The sequence below is a fragment of the Rhinoderma darwinii genome, chromosome 4, assembly GCF_050947455.1.
Source record: "Rhinoderma darwinii isolate aRhiDar2 chromosome 4, aRhiDar2.hap1, whole genome shotgun sequence".
In the NCBI taxonomy this organism is placed as follows: domain Eukaryota; kingdom Metazoa; phylum Chordata; class Amphibia; order Anura; family Rhinodermatidae; genus Rhinoderma; species Rhinoderma darwinii.
In genome coordinates, this window is record NC_134690.1 from 292,406,298 (window position 1) to 292,427,290 (window position 20,993).

At 42.5% G+C, this 20,993-nt stretch overlaps 1 protein-coding gene across 1 annotated transcript in view; it reads left to right on the forward strand.

Annotated features, from left to right (window-relative positions):
* The window catches only part of LOC142760540 (protein unc-93 homolog A-like), a 224,566-nt gene that overhangs the window by 192,072 nt on the left and 11,501 nt on the right, over nt 1-20,993 (forward strand). Inside the window, exon 5 of the mRNA XM_075863733.1 lies at nt 13,204-13,418. Coding sequence (XP_075719848.1) covers nt 13,204-13,418 — 215 coding nt within the window. The remainder of the gene's footprint in view (nt 1-13,203; nt 13,419-20,993) is intronic.

Sequence of the window (20,993 nt, forward strand, 5' to 3'; positions counted from 1 at the left end):
CAGCGCAGCAGGGGGCTTCGTCACCCCTAAGCAAACAAGATTGTCCGCCAACAGCTTGGAAAATCTCACGTTTCTGAAAATGAATCAAGCGTGGATCGGTGAGGATTTTATAACCCCTGTGCCTGATGCCACTAATTAGATCTGACATTGCTGCTGCCGCTGCCGCCTGCTACTGCCGCCTGCTACTACGGGATTATGTCCTGTCCACTCTTTTTTTAATGTGCCGCTGTTGGTGCTGCTACTACTTCTACCACCAATCCACCCCCAGTGCCGTCTGCTACAAGCAGGCCTGCCCCACCACAGGGCTTTGTCTGTGACTGTCCAGTCTGTTTTAAAGTGCTGCTACTACTACTACTACTACCACCACCCGTGCTGTCCGTTGGCTACCTCTACTACCACCAATACACCTCCACTGCCGTCTGCTACAAGCAGGCCTGAGGCCAGCCCCACCACAGGGCTTTGTCCTGTGACTGTCCAGTGTCTTTTAATGTGCTGCTACTACTACTACTACCACCACCCGTGCTGTCCGTTGGCTACCTCTACTACCACCAATACACCTCCACTGCCGTCTGCTACAAGCAGGCCTGCCCCACCACAGGGCTTTGTCCTGTGACTGTCCAGTGTCTTTTAATGTGCTGCTACTACTACTACCACCACCACCCTTGCTGTCCGTTGGCTACCTCTACTACCACCAATACACCTCCACTGCCGTCTGCTACAAGCAGGCCTGAGGCCAGCCCCAACACAGGGCTTTGTCCTGTGACTGTCCAGTGTCTTTTAATGTGCTGCTACTACTACTACAACCACCACCCGTGACCAAACCACTGCGTCTCCGTGGGAGCCCTTCATTCCGAGCTCATCTAGTTTTTCATCCTGTTCAAGGCCGTCAACCCTGTACTGCTAGGCCTGCCCTGGCACCGACTACGTGCCCCAGTTCTGGACTGGAATTCTGGAGAGGTTCTCCAGTGGGGTTCCAAGTGCCTCAAGCGCTGCCTGGGGCAGATCCATCTGGCCCATCCTCCCCAGTCTCAGTCATTGTCAGGATTGCCTTCTCACTATTCACAATTTGCGGATGTTTTCGGCAAGAAGGAGGCGGAAACGCTGCCCCCACATCCACCGGGTGTATGACTGCCCTATATAACTGGTTCCTGATGCATCCCTTCCGCGTGGAAGGGCATACCCTCTCTTCTTGCCAGAGACTCAGTCTATGTCCGCCTATATTAAGGAGAATTTAGAGAGGGGCTTCATACTAAAATCCTCCTCCCCGGCCGGGTTCTTCTTTGTCAAAAAGAAGGATGGATCTATTCGACCCTGCATCGACTACCGGAGTCTCAACCAGATCATGGTCAAAAATAGATATCCGTTGCCACTGATTTCTGAACTTTTTGACCGCATACGAGGAGACAACTTATTTTATAAGCTAGACCTGCATGGGGCTTACAACCTAATCCGGATTCGCCGGGGTGACGAATGGAAGAAGGCTAAACCCGAGACGGGCACTATGAATACCGGGTGATGCCCTTCGGTCTGTGTAAGGCTCCCGCGGTCTTCCTAGAGTTTGTTAATGACATCTTCTGTGACCTCCTCTATGTCTGTGTTGTGGTCTATCTCGATGACATCTTAATTTTTTCTCTAGACCCGACGACTCGTCAGAGACATGTTTCCGTCAAGTTTTGCTGCGATTAAGGGAGAATCGTCTGTATACCAAGCTGGAGAAGTGCTCTACTCTTCTTGGGCTACATCATCTCGGATCAAAGGCCTCAAGATGGATCCTGAGAAGGTAAAGGCCATCCTGGAATGGCTACGTCCTTAAGGCTTAAGTCAATACAGCGTTTCCTGGGATTCGCCTATTTCTACCGGCAGTTCAACCCAAACTTCTCCTCACTGACAGCTTCCATCTTCACCCTCACCAAAATAGGGATGAATGCCAAGGTGTGGACTCCTTGGCATTTAATTGCCTGAATAGTGCTTTCACGTCAGCCTCTACCCTCCATCATCCTCATGTATCTTGACAGTTTTTGTTGGAGGTGGACACCTCCTCTGTTGGTGCTGGCATACTTCTGTTCCAGAGAGGTCTCTTCCGCAGATCGGGAGTTACTGGCCATCAAATTGACCCTGGATGAGTGGAAACATATACTAGAGAGCGCAGTTCATCCCATCCTGATATTTACTGACCACAAGAACCTCACCTATCTCCAGACTCCAGAGAAAAAGTACACCAACATTTGTAAAGCAATTTCTCCCGATTACGGAAATACCCTATATTTATTAATAAATTAATGTTTGGACCCACGGCAGGGCTCAGAATGGAAGGATTTTGGAGGGCAGATTTTGCTGGAATGGTGTTCAGTGCAATGCCGCATTTGCAATGCCCTGGAGGTACCAAAACAGTGGAAATCCCCCAAAAGTGACCCCATTTTGGAAATTACATCCCTCAAGGAATTTATCTAGGGGTACAGTAAGTTTTTTGACCCCACTGTTTTTTTTTCTGCTAAAATTATTGGAAGTAGTCTGTGAAAATGAAAATCGACTTTTTTTTTCTGAAAAAACGTAGACATTTTAAAATTTTTACAAGGAACAAAGGAGAAAAAGCACCCCAACATTTGTAAAGCAATTTCTCCCGATTACGGAAATACCCTAAATGTGGTAATAAACTGTTGTTTGGAACCATGGCAGGACTCAGAAGGGAAGGAGCGCCATTTGGAGCGCAGATTTTGCTGGAATGGTTTTTGGATGTCCCCACCCCTCAAAGATCTTATCTAGTGGTGTGATCTCTTTTATGACACCATAGTTTTTTCGCTGAATTTTGTGGACATCTGGCATGAAAAATAAAAGGTTACATTTTTTCAGAAATGCGTCATTTATAGGGCAGATTTTTCAGACACAGAGCTTGTAAGTGAAGAAAAGCACCTCAACATTTATTGGGCTATTTCTTCTGAGTTTAGAAATACCCCCAAAGTGGTCTAAAAATGTTGTCTGGACACATTGCAGTGCCTGTAAGTGAAAGAGCACCACAAGTATTTTGAGGCCTTATTTTTACTTGTATGATTGATGGGCACCTGCATTGCCAAAAAACAAAATGGTGCAGGTCATACACATTTGTTATAGTGTTATAGTACTAGGTATTCATCTACGGGTATAATGAAAATTTTTAGTTTTGTTATAGGGTTTTTTCAAAATGGGTAAGATACCAGAATGATAAAGGGAGGGGGTGAGGGTTTTAAATGTAGCACATTTTTAATCAAGGGAGGTGTGCTAGATGCTGAAGCAGTCTTTAATGCAGAGTGCGGGTTTGGATGGACAAGTGTCGGACTGATATATGGTTTCCTTTTGGACAGTGGTGTAGCTGTACGGGTTGCAACGGTCGCACTTGCAACTGGGCCCCAAAGCCAGTGGAGCACGAGGGCCCGTCCGCACCACCTCTGTAAAACAAGGATAATGAGGCTGCTACACAAGCAGCATGAAGACCGGGGGCTGTGAAACATGAAATAAAGCAGCTGCTTCCACCCATCAAATAATGGAGCCGCCCAGCAGTCAGGGCTTCTACTGAGACATTATCGGGTAGAGTACCTGCAGTTTTCTTTAGGATTATCAGCGATTTCCCCGCTCCCTAGAGACTCCAGAGGGCTCTGTACAGCATTATAGGGCTCCTGCAGTAAGTGCTCCCCTAATCACTCATGTTTACATGAGTTTACATATTTTCTTCCTGATTTTGTTGCATTTTGTGCCGCCATTTGTGCTGCAATTTTTGTAATGGCGGTAAAAATTGCGCAGTTTAAAACCACAGCAAATCCTCATAGTTTTTACCGCGATGAGTGAAGTCGCGGCAAAAATGTTGCGGTATTTTGAAAATTACGGAACAAAAACGCAATCAAATCCCTAAAGCCACTGACAGGCAAAGAACGCAACAAAAAACGCTTTCTCTGCCTCCTATTTCAAGAAGTAACATGCCGCTTTTTTTCCCCGTGAGTGTCTAAAAGCCGCCGCAGAAAAAATGCCTCCGGCTCCCAGTGAAATCAATGGCGCAGTTCCCACGTCAAAATCAGCACCAAAACAACTCTGTGTGAACTGGCCCTTAACCTTTCTAGGACAATTAGGCCTAGTCCACACATAGCTTACATACTGCAGAAATTCCACAGCATAATACAGTAGCAGAGGAGTGAATGAGAGTTCAAGAAATCTCGTCCACGCGCTGTGTACTTGAAATGCGGAGATTACACACACAAATTAAACTGCGATGCGTTTTTTTTAAGCCGCAGCATGTCAATTGTGGTTGCGGAATCACTGGTTGCAGGTTTTCCCCATTGAATTCAATGGGGATCTAAAACCCGCAACAAACAGTCAATATGTTTCATCCTATGTAACAATCACTGCAGCCAATCACAACCTGCAACAGTCTGCAGCGGTCTCCTGGGATGAAAAGCTAGCAGGCCAGCTAAATGCTGCAGTTTTCCTCAGTGGACATTCTGGGTGAAAAACTGCACCACAATTTGGTGTCGTTTTTTGCCCAGAATGCCCTGCGACCACCGGGGCGGATACGCTGTATACCTTTTATGTAGCGTATCTGCCCCGTGGGAGCTTATCCTTACTGTGGGTTGAAAATACAGTATCTTTGCTCATTTATTTCCGGACATGACAAAAATTTATGTAGATATGCAATGGATCCATCACCATTGAAATCAACAGTGATGCAAACAGAAATCTATGGTTTCCGTTGTCTGAGTCAGGGTTCCGTTCTGACAGGAAGCTCTGATGGAACGTCAGAACGCAACCCTGATGCCGAAGTGAACGAAGCCTAAGCATTTCATGAGAATTATAATTTTACATTTAAAAGGATTTGTATGTCTGTGATTGGCTTAATATGAACATATTCTCATTGTATGCTATTGGCTGAACCAGAGTCATTGTCACATTGTAAGTGATTGGCTGAAATCAAGTCTAAAGATATTATTGTGACAAGATTTTGGCAATAAACCAGAGAAGGATATTTGAGAATACAATCATGGTCTCTGTGTCTCTTACTTCTCTCCGATATTTTGATATAACCTATAATTTGAATCTGGATAAGTTTCCTGGGAGGGTATCAGTTGACATACTTGTCTAAAACTTCAGTCTAATATACATTTTGGCCATAAATGCATCAAAAGTTTTGGTGCCAAAACCCGGGAGATTAATTGTCTGATGACTGTCACTGGAGGTCGGACATTGCATCAGTGAAATTTTAATAAAACTGTGGTAAGTAAGAAGCTTATTCTTACACAAAGCTTTTTCACTTATGTATTTACGGGGCTGGAATTAGCTGTTATGATGTCACATCTCCCGGATGCAGGAAAATGTATCCAGAGGTATGAGGTATGTTAAAACTTTTTGTGTGATGAATGATTGCAGATGCGTACGTCTATCTTGAGTTAATGATGAAGATGTGTAAATCTTGTTGGTATGAAAGGCATAAATCAGGTTCATGATATGGAGGACATGAGAGGATTTTGCCGGCAATGAAACTGTTAAGGTTGTTAGAACCAGAAGTGTAAGGTTGTTAAAAGTGAGTAAATTCCCTGAACTTGGAATGTAGTGATGGAGCAGACTGTTGAGAGGAGTTGTAACTTACATGTGAAACTCTTAAAGTGAAAGCATTGTAGCTTGGACAGTTGAAGGCTGTGTAGAATAAATCTGCAATGAACTATGATGTTGGATTTGTGTTGTATTGTTATAACCAAAGTGCAGTTTATGTAATTTATTGTTGGCTGTTGTGTAAACTGTCAGGGTTCAAGGGAAAAGTTATCCTGTTGCCAATTTTTGTTCTGAGAGAGCAGAGTGTCAGGGACGCCTGACTCAGGCAAGAGTCACAGACCACTGACTCAGAGGTACTATAAGTGTCCGTAGATGACACAACTGTCCGTAGGTGACAGAGCTGAGAGTCACAAACCACTGGCCAGCGTGACAGACCACTGACCTAGCAGAGGTACTACAACTGTGCATAGGTGACAGAGCTGAGAGTCACAGACCACTGATCCAGCAGTGATACAGTCCATAGGTGACAGAGAGGATGGATATTCGTAGGTAATATCCTGTAGGTAGTTCCGGTAGTACCACAAGGACTTCTGTGGTAAAGTCCTGATAAGGGAGAACTCAAAGAGCAGAGTGAGAGGGGGAACCCCATTATGTGCAGCGAAAAAGAAATCAAACAGGGCAGACAAAGATGCTATAACAAACTGTAGAAAATTTTTCAAAAAGGCAGACTGTGATTGATAAATGGTTGTTTGTGGAGAGACGAACAAAGGGATGGTTGAATGACCATGTTAACCATGGTAACTGGGAAAGCAGAGTACGTGGCTTAAAGTTGTAGAGTTAGTGAATCCAGAGTGCTGCGCGCAAGGAATTGATGATGATGAATAATGTGGAATTGGAAAGGGGGGTGTGCAGTGTGAACATGTGTGAAGTCTGAAAAGCAGAAAGCTTATAAATTGATTTTAGATCTATATTGCATGGTCTTGTTCCTAACAGCACTACTGTGTAAAAATTGTGTATTAAATTTAAAGAGGCTCTGTCACCAGATTTTGCAACCCCTATCTGCTATTGCAGCAGATAGGCGCTGCAATGTAGAGTACAGTAACGTTTTTATTTTTAAAAAACGAGCATTTTTGGCCAAGTTATGGCCATTTTTGTAGTTATGCAAATGAGGTTTGCAAAAGTACAACTGGGCGTGTTGAAAAGTAAAAGTACAACTGGGCGTGTATTATGTGCGTACATCGGGGCGTGTTTACTACTTTTACTAGCTGGGCGTTGTGTATAGAAGTATCATCCACTTCTCTTCACAATGCCCAGCTTCTGGCAGTGCAGACACAGCCGTGTTCTCCAGAGATCACGCTGTGATGTCACTCACAGGTCCTGCATCGTGTCGGCACCAGAGGCTACAGATGATTCTGCAGCAGCATCGGCGTTTGCAGGTAAGTCGATGTAGCTACTTACCTGCAAATGCTGATGCTGCTGCAGAATCAACTGTAGCCTCTGGTGCCGACACGATGCAGGACCTGTGAGTGACGTCACAGATCTGCACTGCCAGAAGCTGGGCGTTCTGAAGAGAAGTGGATGATACTTCTCATCAGAACGCCCAGCTAGTAAAAGTAGTAAACACGCCCCGATGTACGCACATAATACACGCCCAGTTGTACTTTTACTTTTCAACACGCCCAGTTGTACTTTTGCAAGCCTCATTTGCATAAATACGAAAATGGTCATAACTTGGCCAAAAATGCTCGTTTTTTAAGAATAAAAACGTTACTGTAATCTACATTGCAGCGCCGATCTGCTGCAATAGCAGATAGGGGTTGCAAAATCTGGTGACCGAGCCTCTTTAAGTAGAGGGTGTTTCTGGCTTTTTGGGGTGTCTTGTGTGTAGGGTTAAATAATTAGAATTAACTGTGGAAAGTCAGATTTTAAAGTTATACGTGCAGTAGAGTTTTAATTTCTTCCAGAAAATCATGGGTCTGAAGAAAGGGTAGGTTGTGTAAAGACAGGGGGAGGCATCTGGCTGATTACAATGTGAGAAGGTTTTGTGTCTTATCTTTACGCATGCGCTGCTGTCTCTTAATACACAGAGAGGGAGTAAAATATTACAGCAAGCTCATTCTGTCTGCACAAAATATAAAAGTTACAAAATATGGACTGCTGGATTGTGTGGCACTACGTATTATGTATGATATGATTTGACGTTGTAGCGTCTTTAAGAGAATCCAAATGAATTAAAATACAGATATTGAAATATCTGACCCATGCCATGATTGTTTAGAGATTAATAAAGATTGAGACACACAGAGTTTTGAAAAATGTATGCACAGACCCCTACTAACCCAGTTGTTGCTGTATGTTGATGACGTACTTCTGGCCTGTGAGTCAGAATAAGACTGCCTAAATGTCATCTTGAAAATGTATGTTGTTTTTGGCAGCAAGCAGCTGCGACGTATCTACAAATAAAATGCAGTTTTGTCAGGAGAAATTCACTTTTTTATTTAGGCCAATGCATATTACAGGAGGGGGCCAAATAAGTGTCCCCAGATAGATTGCCCAAATTTACTATGTTGAGATATGCAGTTTGAACCCTGCTACATTACTTTCACAGGGTTTAAAAAGGGGGGAGTAGTGATGAGACTGATCAGATACATCTCAGTGAGACACCGCACAAAAATGTTGTTTTAAATAAATGAACTTAGAGCTGGGAGGTCTACAAAATATGTATGAGACCCCAATAAGTAACCCAGATTAAGTGTGTATGAGAGTTACCCAGATTTTGAGTTTTTTCTGAGTAGATGGTTCCAGTTCCTTCCAGAACGGCAAACATGGCACGAGTATGCTGTGCTGTAGTCACTCAACATGAGGTATTGTGTGGCAGATCAGTCCCCTCCAGCAAATCTGCACAGGAGGCTGAGGGACGTCACTCACAGATGAGTCTTTACAGACTCAGATGGGTAGGAGGTGAAAAGTACCTGAGCATTGTTGGTTTTATGCCATATTTTAGTAAAATAATTGTTTGTGGTATTAATCAGGTATTTACATGACCTGATGGAGTGGGATTCTCAAATGTTCTGGATTATCAGATGACCATGGAGAAGTATATCAAATTTGTTTTTTATTTTCTGTTTAAGAAGCGGAGCTGGAGGTACTCACTGAGTCTTGTAACCTGGCAACAGGTAACTGACCGACAATTACACTGACTCTAGGTACGCTTTTGGGATCGCCCACAATTATTGGCCCATTGCTAGTAGGAACTTTGTTGGATCATCGGGTGAGCCAATTGGGAAAGCAAGAGATGACACACCTGGAAAGAAGAGTAGATGCAGTCAACTACCAGCAAATTGCCTTTCCCCTGGATTCAATAGTGCCACCACTAGTTTTTTTGTAGTAGCCTGCACGATATGCGCACGGCATGAGGTAAAATAGCAAAGGTACCAATGAAAAGTGAACCCTGGCAAGATTACTTCTTTTTGTGACTGCAGAACATATAACTACCCGATGTAGAATAAGAAGGTATGTATGTAAATGTGCTCGTATCTGTAGACCTGTTTTCAGGGAGGAAGCCTGGCCAGCATCTTCCCCACTGCAAAGCACACGGCTAAGAAAATTCTTAGTGAAGTTGTGTGTGACAGGGGAATAGTTTTTACCCCAAGTATTGACTGGTGTTTGCACACTGACTAAGTATCAGCAGCTTTAATTACTGAGGTTAAGTAGATTTATGTAAAGTTCTGGACCAGCATGCCTTAGAATTGGTTAAACATTTCTTTCTTGTGAAAGGAAAATTTTAGAAACAAAACTTCAGATCAGGAACTATATCTGGATCTGGTCTGTGTTATTTATTTAGTTATACTGAGGATTGAACCAGCTGTTTGATAAGAAATTTCTGTGAAGTATATATATAAAAAGAAGAAAAATCAGTTTGTATGTATCATGTTTAGTATACTGCTCAATGTGAATGTTTAACTGGAAGATGTCATTTGAAAATATTTTTTCTTTATTTGAATTACCTGATTAAGATCAATTAATGATTATTTAATAGAAAGATTGTTTTTCAAAGGAAGTATCCAACTTGGAGCAGAAGGTGTGAAAACCAGATTCTCTTGGAATGTGGACGGATAAGGAAGGTAAACTGGTAGTACCTAAGGCACTCTTGATGGCAGTTGTATTGAGGGTGTGTGGCCTCATACATGCCCCCAAGACTGCAAGGATCGATTTGGTAAGATCTGATTGGTATGTCCCAGGTATTACAGCTGTTGCTGATAAATTCTGTTAGAGCTATTTGACTTGCTTACAGAACAGTCCTGGCAGACCTGTGCCAACCTTATCGGCACACCTGGCTCCCACAGGGAGACCTTCCAAAGATTACAAAATGTTTTCATTTAGTTTCCTAAGATATTAGGTATGTGTATAAGGGTGTTAATGTGTTCTAAGAAGTCAGTAAAACATGGTTTCCAGGTTAAAGTATATAGTATCAGTGAATATTTATGTGGGAAGGAGTTGTTACAGGTAATCAGCTCAGATCAAGGTGCAAATCCTACTAAAAAGTGTTACACCAAGTGCAAAATAAAATGTACCCAGTAGCTGCACATTTTCTAGATTCTGACAAGTATTTTTATTTTTTTAAAAGATGTTTCTTTGATTTAGGTTAAGGGTTTGTCGCTTTTATTGTGCATTTTTTTTAAAATAAAGTATGTAGATGTTGATGTCACCAGTTGAGCATTTATTTTAAAAATTGACAAAGGTTGGATCCCCAGCAAGCGCCAACAAACTTAAATAAAAGCTTTATCAAAATTATGAACTCCATCACTGAGATGCGGCAGGCACAGCCTGAGCCAGCAAAACGTGTTTGTCATGAATTGAAGGCAGTGTCAAAATTCTAAGCAGCTTTGCAACAAGCAACTTGCTGGAGGAAGGGGATTTTGATGCAGAGGGTTTGTGGCAGTCCTAATAAAACTCCACTAATCCGCCTACGAGGGAACTCACCCCAGGCTCACAGCATGAGGTGTACAGCCCAGTGATGTACACTTTCAAGCTACAGTGACTGACAGATGAGAAGGACCAAATCAAGTCCTGCTAACATCAGCAATCGTCAAGGTAAAGCAAAGGCCAAAGACCTGAGTGAACCAGTCAGCAGCATCCAAGTGTTCACAGCGGATGACAAGTAAGTGACCAGGAGGTGGGTAATAATAAATCCCGCACTGGACACCACCGTACAGTCTGACTCCACAACTGTATTGGTTACCCTAAGTGTGACAGCCAGTGAAGTGCAGAAGACAGAAGAGGATGATGATGTACAGGACTTGTCAATGCACCGATGGGACCCAAACTTGGGGGGGAATACTGAGATAGGTGATAGCATTATTTTATTAGTTGAGGCTTTTGAAAGTGTAAGTATATTGAAAAGTTAATGTTTATTAAGAGAAATGATAAGTGAGAGCACAAAAAAATTGCTTTGAAGACCCCTTTAAGATCAACCAGAGAAAGTGAAAGGATGTAGATGAATGGAAGGAGCAGAGTTATATCTTAAAATGCTGTTTCTCCCTATTAATACAGAGGAAGGCAATAAATCTAGCCAATCGTTAGCCAATCTGCCCTAAAAGGGAAACATTTCCCTCCTCCGGCAACCAGATTGGATCCAGATTCAAACAAGAATTCTATACATTTACAAAAGCATTGTTGTTTCTTTGTTCTAAGAAATCATCTATGCCATTCTTCAAGTCATCAATGGTTCCTACTAAAATCAGCTCCCAAGGTGACTATTTCACAGATTCACAACACTTCCAGAGAAAATAATAACAGAATAATGGGTATTAGCTGTGCTAATACAATTACAAAGGTTTTTCTAATAGACAATTTGTATTTAAAGGGTACTTTTAATGATGTTGCCAACTCCGTCTCCACCGACAGCAGTTTGTGTCAGTTCACACGTTGCGTAAATACTGTGGTTTTTCCGCAACGGAAATCTCATCCACACGCTGCGTAAATATTGAGCAGAAAAACCGCTCAGAAATTGACCTGCGGTGCAAAATTTTATTCCGCAGCATGTCAATTGTATTTGCGTAAACGCTGCTTATTTGTTGCAAGTTTTCCCCATTGAATTGGGGAGGTAAATCCAGCAACAATTAGCAGTTGTTGCGTTTTTTTGCGGCAGGTTTGCAGCGATTCCGCCGCAAAAAACGCAACTCAGAAACCCCAAAAAATCTCATACTTACCCAGAAGTCTGTGTTTCTCCCTCCAGCGTGGCCTCTTGGGATTATGTTTCATCCCATGTGACCATTGCAACCAATCACAGGCTGTAGCGGCAGTCACATGGGATGAAACATCAACCCAGGAGGCTGGCCTGTATGACGTCAGAGAGCCGGCCTCCTGGGATGACGCTTCATTCCATGTGACTGCCGCTGCAGCCAATCACAGGCTGCAGCGGACTCCTGGGATGAAACATCATCCCAGGTGGCCGGCCTGATAGCAGTGCTAAGTGCTGCAGTTTTCTGCAGCGGACATTTCGGGCGAAAAACTGCATGACAGTTTGTGCGCTTTTTCGCCCGGAATTCAATGCAGCACACAGGGTGGATACGCTGTGTGCTGTTACGCAGAGTATCCACCCTGTGTAAACTCAGGCTTTTAAACCATTACTGACCGCCAATACGGCGGCCACAAACGGGTTTATTCTGATGCATACGCCTTTTCACGGTGCTGCATCAGAATAAAGAATCGCTGCTGGGAGCAGTTAAAACTCCCTGTTCTCAGCTACCACAGGTAGCTGAGAACTTGGGGCAGCGCTGCTCGAGTGGGCGGATCAAAATCCACCCGTTTAACCCCTTAGATGCGGCGCTCAATAGGGAGTGCCGCATCTAAGTGGTTTTGGAGAGAGGGAGCGAGCTCCCTCTCTCACCCCACCGGCATCCTGCTATGAGATCGCAGGGTGCCAGTGTCTTCTAGGACAGCCTGGGTCCTTATAAAGGCCCCCAGGTCTGCCTGTAGTGGATGCCTGCTAGGCCATGCCTCTGTAGGCCTTTGTAAACAGACAGGCAGTAATACACTGCAATACAGAATTATTGCAGTGTATTATAAAAAGTTAAAAAGTTTAAAAACATTTATTAGTAAATAAAGAAGTGAAAAAAAAAATGGAAAAGCCACCTTTTCCCCTTGCAAAAAGCTTTCTTATGAAAAAAAAAAAGTAAAAAGGTTACACATATTTGGTATCACCGCATCTGTAAAGACCCCAACTCTAAAGCTATTATGTGATTTAACCAGCTCGTCGAACGCTGTAAATAATAAATAAAAAACAATAACAGAATTGCTGTTTTCTGTTCATCCTGCATGCAAACATTTTTTTTATATAAAGTAATCAAAAAGTCGCATGTACACCAGAATTGTACCGATAGAAATTACAAGTCATTCCACAAAAAAAGCTCTCATACAGTTGCATCGGCAGAAAGATGAAAAAGTTATGGCTCTTCAAATATGGAGACACAAAAACACATAATTTTGAAAAAAAACAGTTTTTTGGGCTGAAAGGAAACCTGTCAGCAGTTTTGTATCTTCAAACAGGAGACCGCTAGAGCCATCAGAGCAGAGCGTGGCATTTGCGATGGCAGATCTATCTCTGTCTATCTCTCTGTCTAGCTATGTATCTATCTATCTATCTATCTATCTTGCATGGTGTTGCTCCAATTTTTGTATTTTTTGCAGGAAGTGGAGTTATTGCCGTTCTACTGATTGTAATTTTCTTGGACCAAATTGACTTATCAGAAGAACAAAAAGAAGAAAATTATGACAATCCAACTATTTGCAATTCATTACTAGGAACAATAAGACAACTTAAAGATATACGGCAGTGTCTTCTCATACCTTTAACAATGTTTAGTGGCTTTCAGCAGGGATTCCTTTCTAGCGATTATACCAAGGTGTGTAAAGTATGGTATAATTCTTAGTTTATAGTTTGATTGTTTTACATGTTATAGTTTGACTGTTTTACATTTTTATTTTACATGTGGTACACTCTAATTAGAACCTATAATCTTTCTTTTATTGTTATACATAGATCAAAAAAATATATAATTTTTTTTAAAAGCTGCCTGCAGTCATCAAAATTTACATATTAAACTATGTTTAAAAATCTATATTTTATGGCTGTACAGAAAGAAAGCAAATTTAAGCCCTTTGTGCTTCACGTTTTTTTGTTTAGGTTAAACATGTAGGTTTTTTATTTACGTTTAGCATGTATGTACATGCTAAATGTATCCATAGGTCTCTATTGTCAGGTGAAGGCCAAAAGGTGTCTTTTTAGCCTCTGTTTGGCTGATATATCTCAGTATACCGCAAAAACATATACTTTTTGTTTTACATGGTAGCCTAAGGATGACGGACGCCACCCTATGTTAAACAAATACGTCAATAGGTTTCCATGACGTATCCAACAAAAGGATACCATCACAGTCTATTTGTGACAGATGCATTAAAAGGGATGATGCCGGACAGTGGTATCTGTCAATCATAGTCTATAATGGAGTCTGTTTAATGGATACGTCATGAAAAGGGTGAGGACGGTTAATGATGTATCCGTTGAACAGATACTATTATAGTCTATAAATGATGGCTGCCACTTTGAGGCATCCGTCACAGTCTATGTTTAACGTATATGTTGGGAAAACTTTCACCAGCATACATAACAAACGTAGGCCTCCCATTGAAATCAAGAAAGCAAGAAAGCACATGCCATTTTTTCTTCCCGCGAGCTGCTAAAGGCCGCATGAAAAAAAAAAAACGCCTCTGCCTCCCATTGATATAAATGGAGGGCAAATTCAGCCACTTTTTGGCGCGGATTCTGATGCGGTTTCTGCGTCAAAATTAGTGCCAAAAAACTGTGCAAACTGGGCCAAAAGAACCACAAATAAATGTACAGAAGCAATATAAATAAGAGGAGGGGGACTGCCCTTTGATCGCGGCACTGAAAATCCCTGTGACGCGATCAAAGCCCATAACTTGTATGGCCAGACAGCCCAGGGTCCATTGAAGGACCCCAGGGCTGTCTGACCATATTTCCTGTTGTTAGGGCATACTAAGGTATGCCCTAACAACTGCCAGTGTACAATCAGTAACAGGCTAATGTACTGGCATATAGATCTATGCCAGTACATTACAGTTAAAAAAATCAATATCAAAATGATAAATCCCTTTATGGGATTGAAAAAAAAAGTTAAATCAATGTAATTTTTTTTTATGTTAAATAAAAAAAAGAAAGAAAAAAAATATACAGAAATACCAATTTTTTACAATAAATTAACTTTTTAAAATATAAGTCCCAAAACATGAAATAATAGACATATTTGGCATCGCCACAACCGTATCAACCTAAAGAACAAATGTATAACATTATTTATGATGATCGGTGTATGGTGTAAAAAATAAAAAAAATATAGTAAAATGGCAACAGAACTGCTTTTTTTCTGCATTTTCGCCAAAATAAAAATTTATATAAATTAAACGATAATATATTTGTACCAAAAAAATAGTACCTACAATAAAGTACAACTCATCCTGCAAAAAACAAAGTCTCATATAGCTACGTGGTACAAAAAATAAAAAAGTTATTAACGTCGGGATACAAAGAGGGAAATATAAAAAAATATTGTTCTGTCCTCAAGGCCAAAATTTGCCGTGTCCTTAAGCGGTTAAGATGTTACATATACAGTAAATTTGGCAAACAGCTAAAAAAAAATTATATTACAGCATTAAAAACTCCTCATACATTAGATTTGACACAAATTAAAGGGGTTGTCCAGTTTTTATTTTGTTTTGTTAGAATAGGAAATTATACTGTTTTCCAATATACATGTATAGTGCATAAGGCTCCTGTCACAGTAGAATGGTATAGCCCACAGATTAGTCCTGTGTAATGCGTCCACAGGCTAACTGGATATGACTAAACATGGCGTCAGTCGTGTGACCCCTCCAACACGCACACGCACGCACGCACACGCACGCACGCACGCATGCACGCACACACGTGTTGGGGCATCATAGAGGACACATCCATGGGCTAAGGGAATAGGTCTAATGGTGGAATAATGATAAACAGCTGCTTCACTGTGCCTATATTTACTGTCTTTAAATTATTTTGTAAATCTCTGCCTGTCTTGAGGGGATTTTGTCAAGTTGTTACTAAAGTTACATTTTTAAAAAAAAAACACAGGTGAGACAGGGAGAAGAATGTAAGATCTGATCCTCACCGATACAGACAGACATGATAATGAGATGTTTCTGTAGGTAAAAATACTTTATAATTTCTGCTCCTCAATAACCTATTATTCACCTATTATAGTGTACCCTGAATGCCTGGGGTCACATAATATGGGTCACATGGCTGCCGCCATCTTTAGTCCATTCGGTTATCCTATGAATGCATTTCTAGGGACTAATCTGTGGACTATACCATTTTTTTTTTTAGTCAAAGGCAACTACACTGATATAAGAAAGGTATGTGATCCATGTTTTAAATGCGTATATATTAGAAAACTGTATGATTTCTTATTCTATAAATAAATTAATATAACCTATTATAACTGGACAACCCATTTAAATATGCAGAAAAACTGATTTTGTTTAATATTCCAAACATATTAATATTAGACTATACATTATGGACTGGTGTATCGTAAAGTGAAAGTTATTCATTCTGTCACTTATTATCCAATTATACTTATTATAAATCCAAAACTCCCTATTTTTATTACAGTTTTCATCCTTTTGTATTTATAAAGGCAAATATTTATTCCTAAAGACAGTAATATAGCAAGGTTTTCCTTCACTTAGGGCCAAGATTTAGCTAGCTCACAGCCCAGTATTTAAATATACTGACCAATGCAGCGTGACTTGTTGGTAACACCCCAGCACGCAGCACCCAGAGCACATGCGCCACCTGCCCACATCGCGTCATTTTTTACAGCCGTATTTGGAGCTGTTTTTCTATAGAGTCAATGAAAAATGGCTCAAGAAGTGACATGCACTTATTTTTCGCGGGAGTTTTTTTCCGTGGCCATTTTGAAAAACGGCCGTGTAAAAAACACCCCATCGGAACAGAACGCCGTATTTCCCATTGAAATCAATGGACAGATGTTTGTAGGTGTTCTGCTTCCAATTTTTCAGGCATTTTTCGTGGCATAAATTCCCCCGAAATATGCCTGAAAACACTACGTGTGCACATACCCTCAGCCAATAGGGCAATCTCTATAAGGAGAATAAGATAGTTATTCTCATTCCCTATAGATATAATAAGGACCTTTACATAGATGAAAAAGGTAATTTGTTCAACATTTGAAATTTTATTTCCTAATATGCACTTATCATCCATTACATTAAAACCACCTGCCTAATATTGTGTAGGTCCTCCTTATGCCAAAACAGCTCTGACTGTAATGATCTAGGGGTATGTGGACCCACTAGGCCGCTCCGCCATAGCGGAGTGGCAGCTGGCCAAATAAAAGTCTATAAATTCTATGCAATAGTCCTTAATACAAAAGTACCTGTAAGAGTCCAGACAGTAGCAGAGGCTTTGTCATGGATGGAACTTGACGTGGCGGAAGATACCAAACATGGTATATGACAGCAGGTGTCGCAGATGACAACAGACGTGGCAGGTGACATCAGGTGTGACAAATGACAGCAGGCATGGCAGATAATACACACGACTCCAACTAAAGGCTTAGGTATAGGAGACAACAGAGCAGCAGGAAACAGGAAGCAGGACACGGGAACACTGGGAGCAGGATACAACTAAGGGACCATTTGCAATACGAACATGGGTAGACAACAATAACGCTCAGGGAAGGAGTGGAAGGGTGGAGCCCTTTTTATAGTCCAGGGTGATCTGGGGATAGGTAGGGGAACTTTTAGTAAGCACGCACGTTGGCCCTTTAAGACCGGGGATGAGTGCGCGCGTGCACCCTAACACACAATTCAGGACGGGATAGCCACGTGAGCTGGTATCTCCGAGGAGGGAGACGCTGGCAGGAAGCCAGGAATCTGCAGTTGCGGCCGTCCGACGATGGGGAGCGGCGGCGTTCTGCGGCTTAAGCCGTTACAGTACCCCCCTTACACTCCCTCTTCTTGTGTTCAGAGTGTAAGAGGAATTTTTTAATGAGGGTAGGAGCATTAAGATTCTCTTTTGGATCCAAGGACTTCAGGACCAAACCCTTTCCAGTTCACTAAATAGAAAACCCTTCCTCCTACTCTCTTGTAGTCCAGAATCTCCTTCACCTCGAGCACATCAGAAGAAACTCTGGGAGCAACAGCAGAACTAAGAGCTCTACTGTAGCAGTTCAGAACCACAGGCTTAAAGAGGGACACGTGGAATGAATTAGGAATCTTGAGAGTAGGAGGCAAGCAAAGTTTATAGGATACAGGGCTTATCTGTTGCAGAATTTCAAAAGGACTGAGGAACCTGGAAGCGAATTTGTGAGAGGGCATCTTGAGACAAATGTTTCTCGAGGATAGCCAGACCTTGACTCTAGGAGAGAATTGTTGGCATGATTTTTCATGCGGTCCACTGCCTGAAGGATCGCAGATATAGCTTGCTGCCAGATGTGGATAAAAGTCCCAAATGCAGAGTTAGCTGCTAGTACTTGAGTCATGGCTGGCACAGGAAGAGAAACACCTGGATGTTGGCTGTACACAATGTAGAAAGAAGAGGCAGTAGACTCACTTGTATGGCTGTTGTAAGACAATTCCGCCCAAGGCAGAAGTTGTACCCAATTGTCATGTTGGGTGCAAATGAAATGACGAAGGTAATTCCCTAAAACTTGATCGGTCCTCTCCACTTGACCATTGTATTGTGGGTGATAGGCAAAAGAGAAGTCCAGTTTTACATCTAGCAGGTTGCACAGAGCTGCCCAAAATTTTGATGTAAACTGTACACCCCGATCCGAGACAATATGCAGAGGAAATCCATGAAGACGGAAGATGTGCAGAACGAATAGATTTGCCAGGCAAGGATTAGACGGAAGGCCAGTCAACAAAATAAAATGTACCATCTTTGAGAAACGATCCACTACTACCCAGACAGTAGTACATGCAGCTGAGGGGAGAAGGTCGGTAATTAAGTCCATGGCGATATGTTGCAAAGGGGCATCAGGGACAGGTAGGGGCAGTCCAGCAAGTTTGGAGCGGGTAGACTTGTTTGAGGCACAGTTCATACATGAGGATACAAAGTTCACAACATCTCTAGGCAGCGTGTGCCACCAGTAATGACGAGCTATCAAGTTCTGAATCTTTTGGAGACACCAGAGTGCCCTGCCAGTTTGGAGCTGTATCTAGAGTGGAAAATTCTCTTCCTATCTGCAAGACGAACAAAAGTCTTTCCGGGAGGAAAATCTCAAATTTGTAGAGGGTTAGCGGCAATAATCCTAGAAGGATCTATGATATATTGGGGAATTTCCTCAGAGTCATTAGTTTCAAGTGATCGAGACAGAGCATCAGCCTTCACATTCTTGTCTGCAGGACGGAAGTAAAGCAAGAATTGAAATCGCGCAAAGAACAGCGACCATCTGGCTTGGCGAGGATTTAGTCATTGTGCTGACTGTATGTGCCTGAGGTTCCTGTGATCCATATAAATGATAATAGAGTGAAAAGTACCCTCCAGCAAGTGGCTCCACTCCTCTAAGGCCAATTTGATAGCCAGCAACTCCTGATCCCTAATGGAATAGTTGCACTCTGCAGGAGAAAATAATTTTGAAAAGAAGCCACAGGCCACCATCTTGCCTTTAGAGTTTCTTTGACATAGTAGTGCTCCAGCACTAGCAGAAGATGTGTCCATCTCCAGAAATGACTGCCGAGATCCTTCAGGGTGATGGAGAACTGAGGCGGAGGTGAAAGCGCTCTTGAGGTTGGTAAATGCTGACTCTGTCTCTGGGGGTCAAACCTTGGCATTCATCCCCTTCTTGGTAAGGGCAGAGATTGGAGCAATCAGAGACGAGAAGTTCGGAATAAATTACAGGTAGAAGTTTGCGAATCCCAGAAATTGTTTTACGGACCGCAGGCCCGGTGGACGTGGCCACTCTAAGATGGACTTCAATTTCTCCGGATCTATCTTGAGTCCACGGTCAGATACGATGTAGCCCAGGAAGGGCAGAGAGTTCCTCTCGAACACACACTTTTCGAGTTGTGCATATAGATGATTCCTCCTTAACCATGACAGAACTTGACAAACATGCTTCCGATGCGTCGTCAAATTGGGTCTATAGATCAAGATGTCATCCAGATAGACCACCATACAGACATATGGCAGATCCAGGAAGATGTAATTTACGAACTCCTGGAACACAGCTGGAGCGTTACACAGTCCAAAGCGCATCACGAGACATTTGTAGTGATAGTCTCGGTTTATTGAATGCGGTTTTTCACTCGTCACCTTTGCTGATACAGATCAAGTTATAAGCCCTGCATAGATCCAGCTTTGTGAAAATCTAGGCCCCACAAATTCTGTCAAAGAGTTCTGAGATGAGCAGCAAGGGATACTTGTTTTTGACCATGATTTGGTTCAATACATGGACGCATAAGATCCATCTTTCTTCTTCACGAGGAAGAATCCGACTCCGGCTGGGGAAGAAGACTTACGGATGAACCCTCTCTCAAGGTCCTCCTTAACGTAAGCTGACATGGCTAGGGTCTCCGGCAGGGAGAGAGGATAGACAAGCCTCTACAAGCTCTAGGATTTCCGTCATAGCGAGGTGGTAGAGGTAACGAAACTGTAGATTCAGAGCAGACAGGGGGGAGTAACAGGCAGAGGAACAGCAGCAGCATCCCGTGGTAGAGCAGGAAGATAATCCAAACAGGTGATAATAGAATTTACTGCCAGTAGGAGCCGATCTTGGCGTGCACGCAAATCATGCATATCCTTTTGCATCCCCTGAACAGCAGTGTTAGGCTGACCAGCGGGTTCCATGGCCTGAGCGCACTGACACGATCTAGGGGTATATTGACCCACTAGGCCGCTCTGCCGTAGACGGAGTGTCAGCTGGCCAAATAACAGTCTATAAAGTCTGTGCAATAGTCCTTAGCACAAGAGTACCTGTAAGAGTCCAGACAGTTGCAGAGGCTTTGGCACCGATGGAACTTGATGTGGCAGATAATGTCAAACATGGCGGATGATACCAGACGTGGTATATGACAGCAGGTATGGCAGGTGACAATAGACGTGGCAGATGACACCAGGCATGGCAGATGACAGCAGGCGTGGCAGATGATACCCATGACCCCAACTAAAGGCTTAGGTATAGCAGACAACAAAGCAACAGGAGACATGAAGCAGGATACGGGAACACTGGGAGCAGGATACAATTAATGGGCCGTTTGCAATACGAACATGGGTAGACAACAACGCAGCCCTTACACTGACCTTTCAAGGAATGGACTCCACAAGACCTGAGAAGGTGTCCTGTTGTATCTGGCAACAAGATGTTAGAAGCAGATTATTTAAGCCCTGT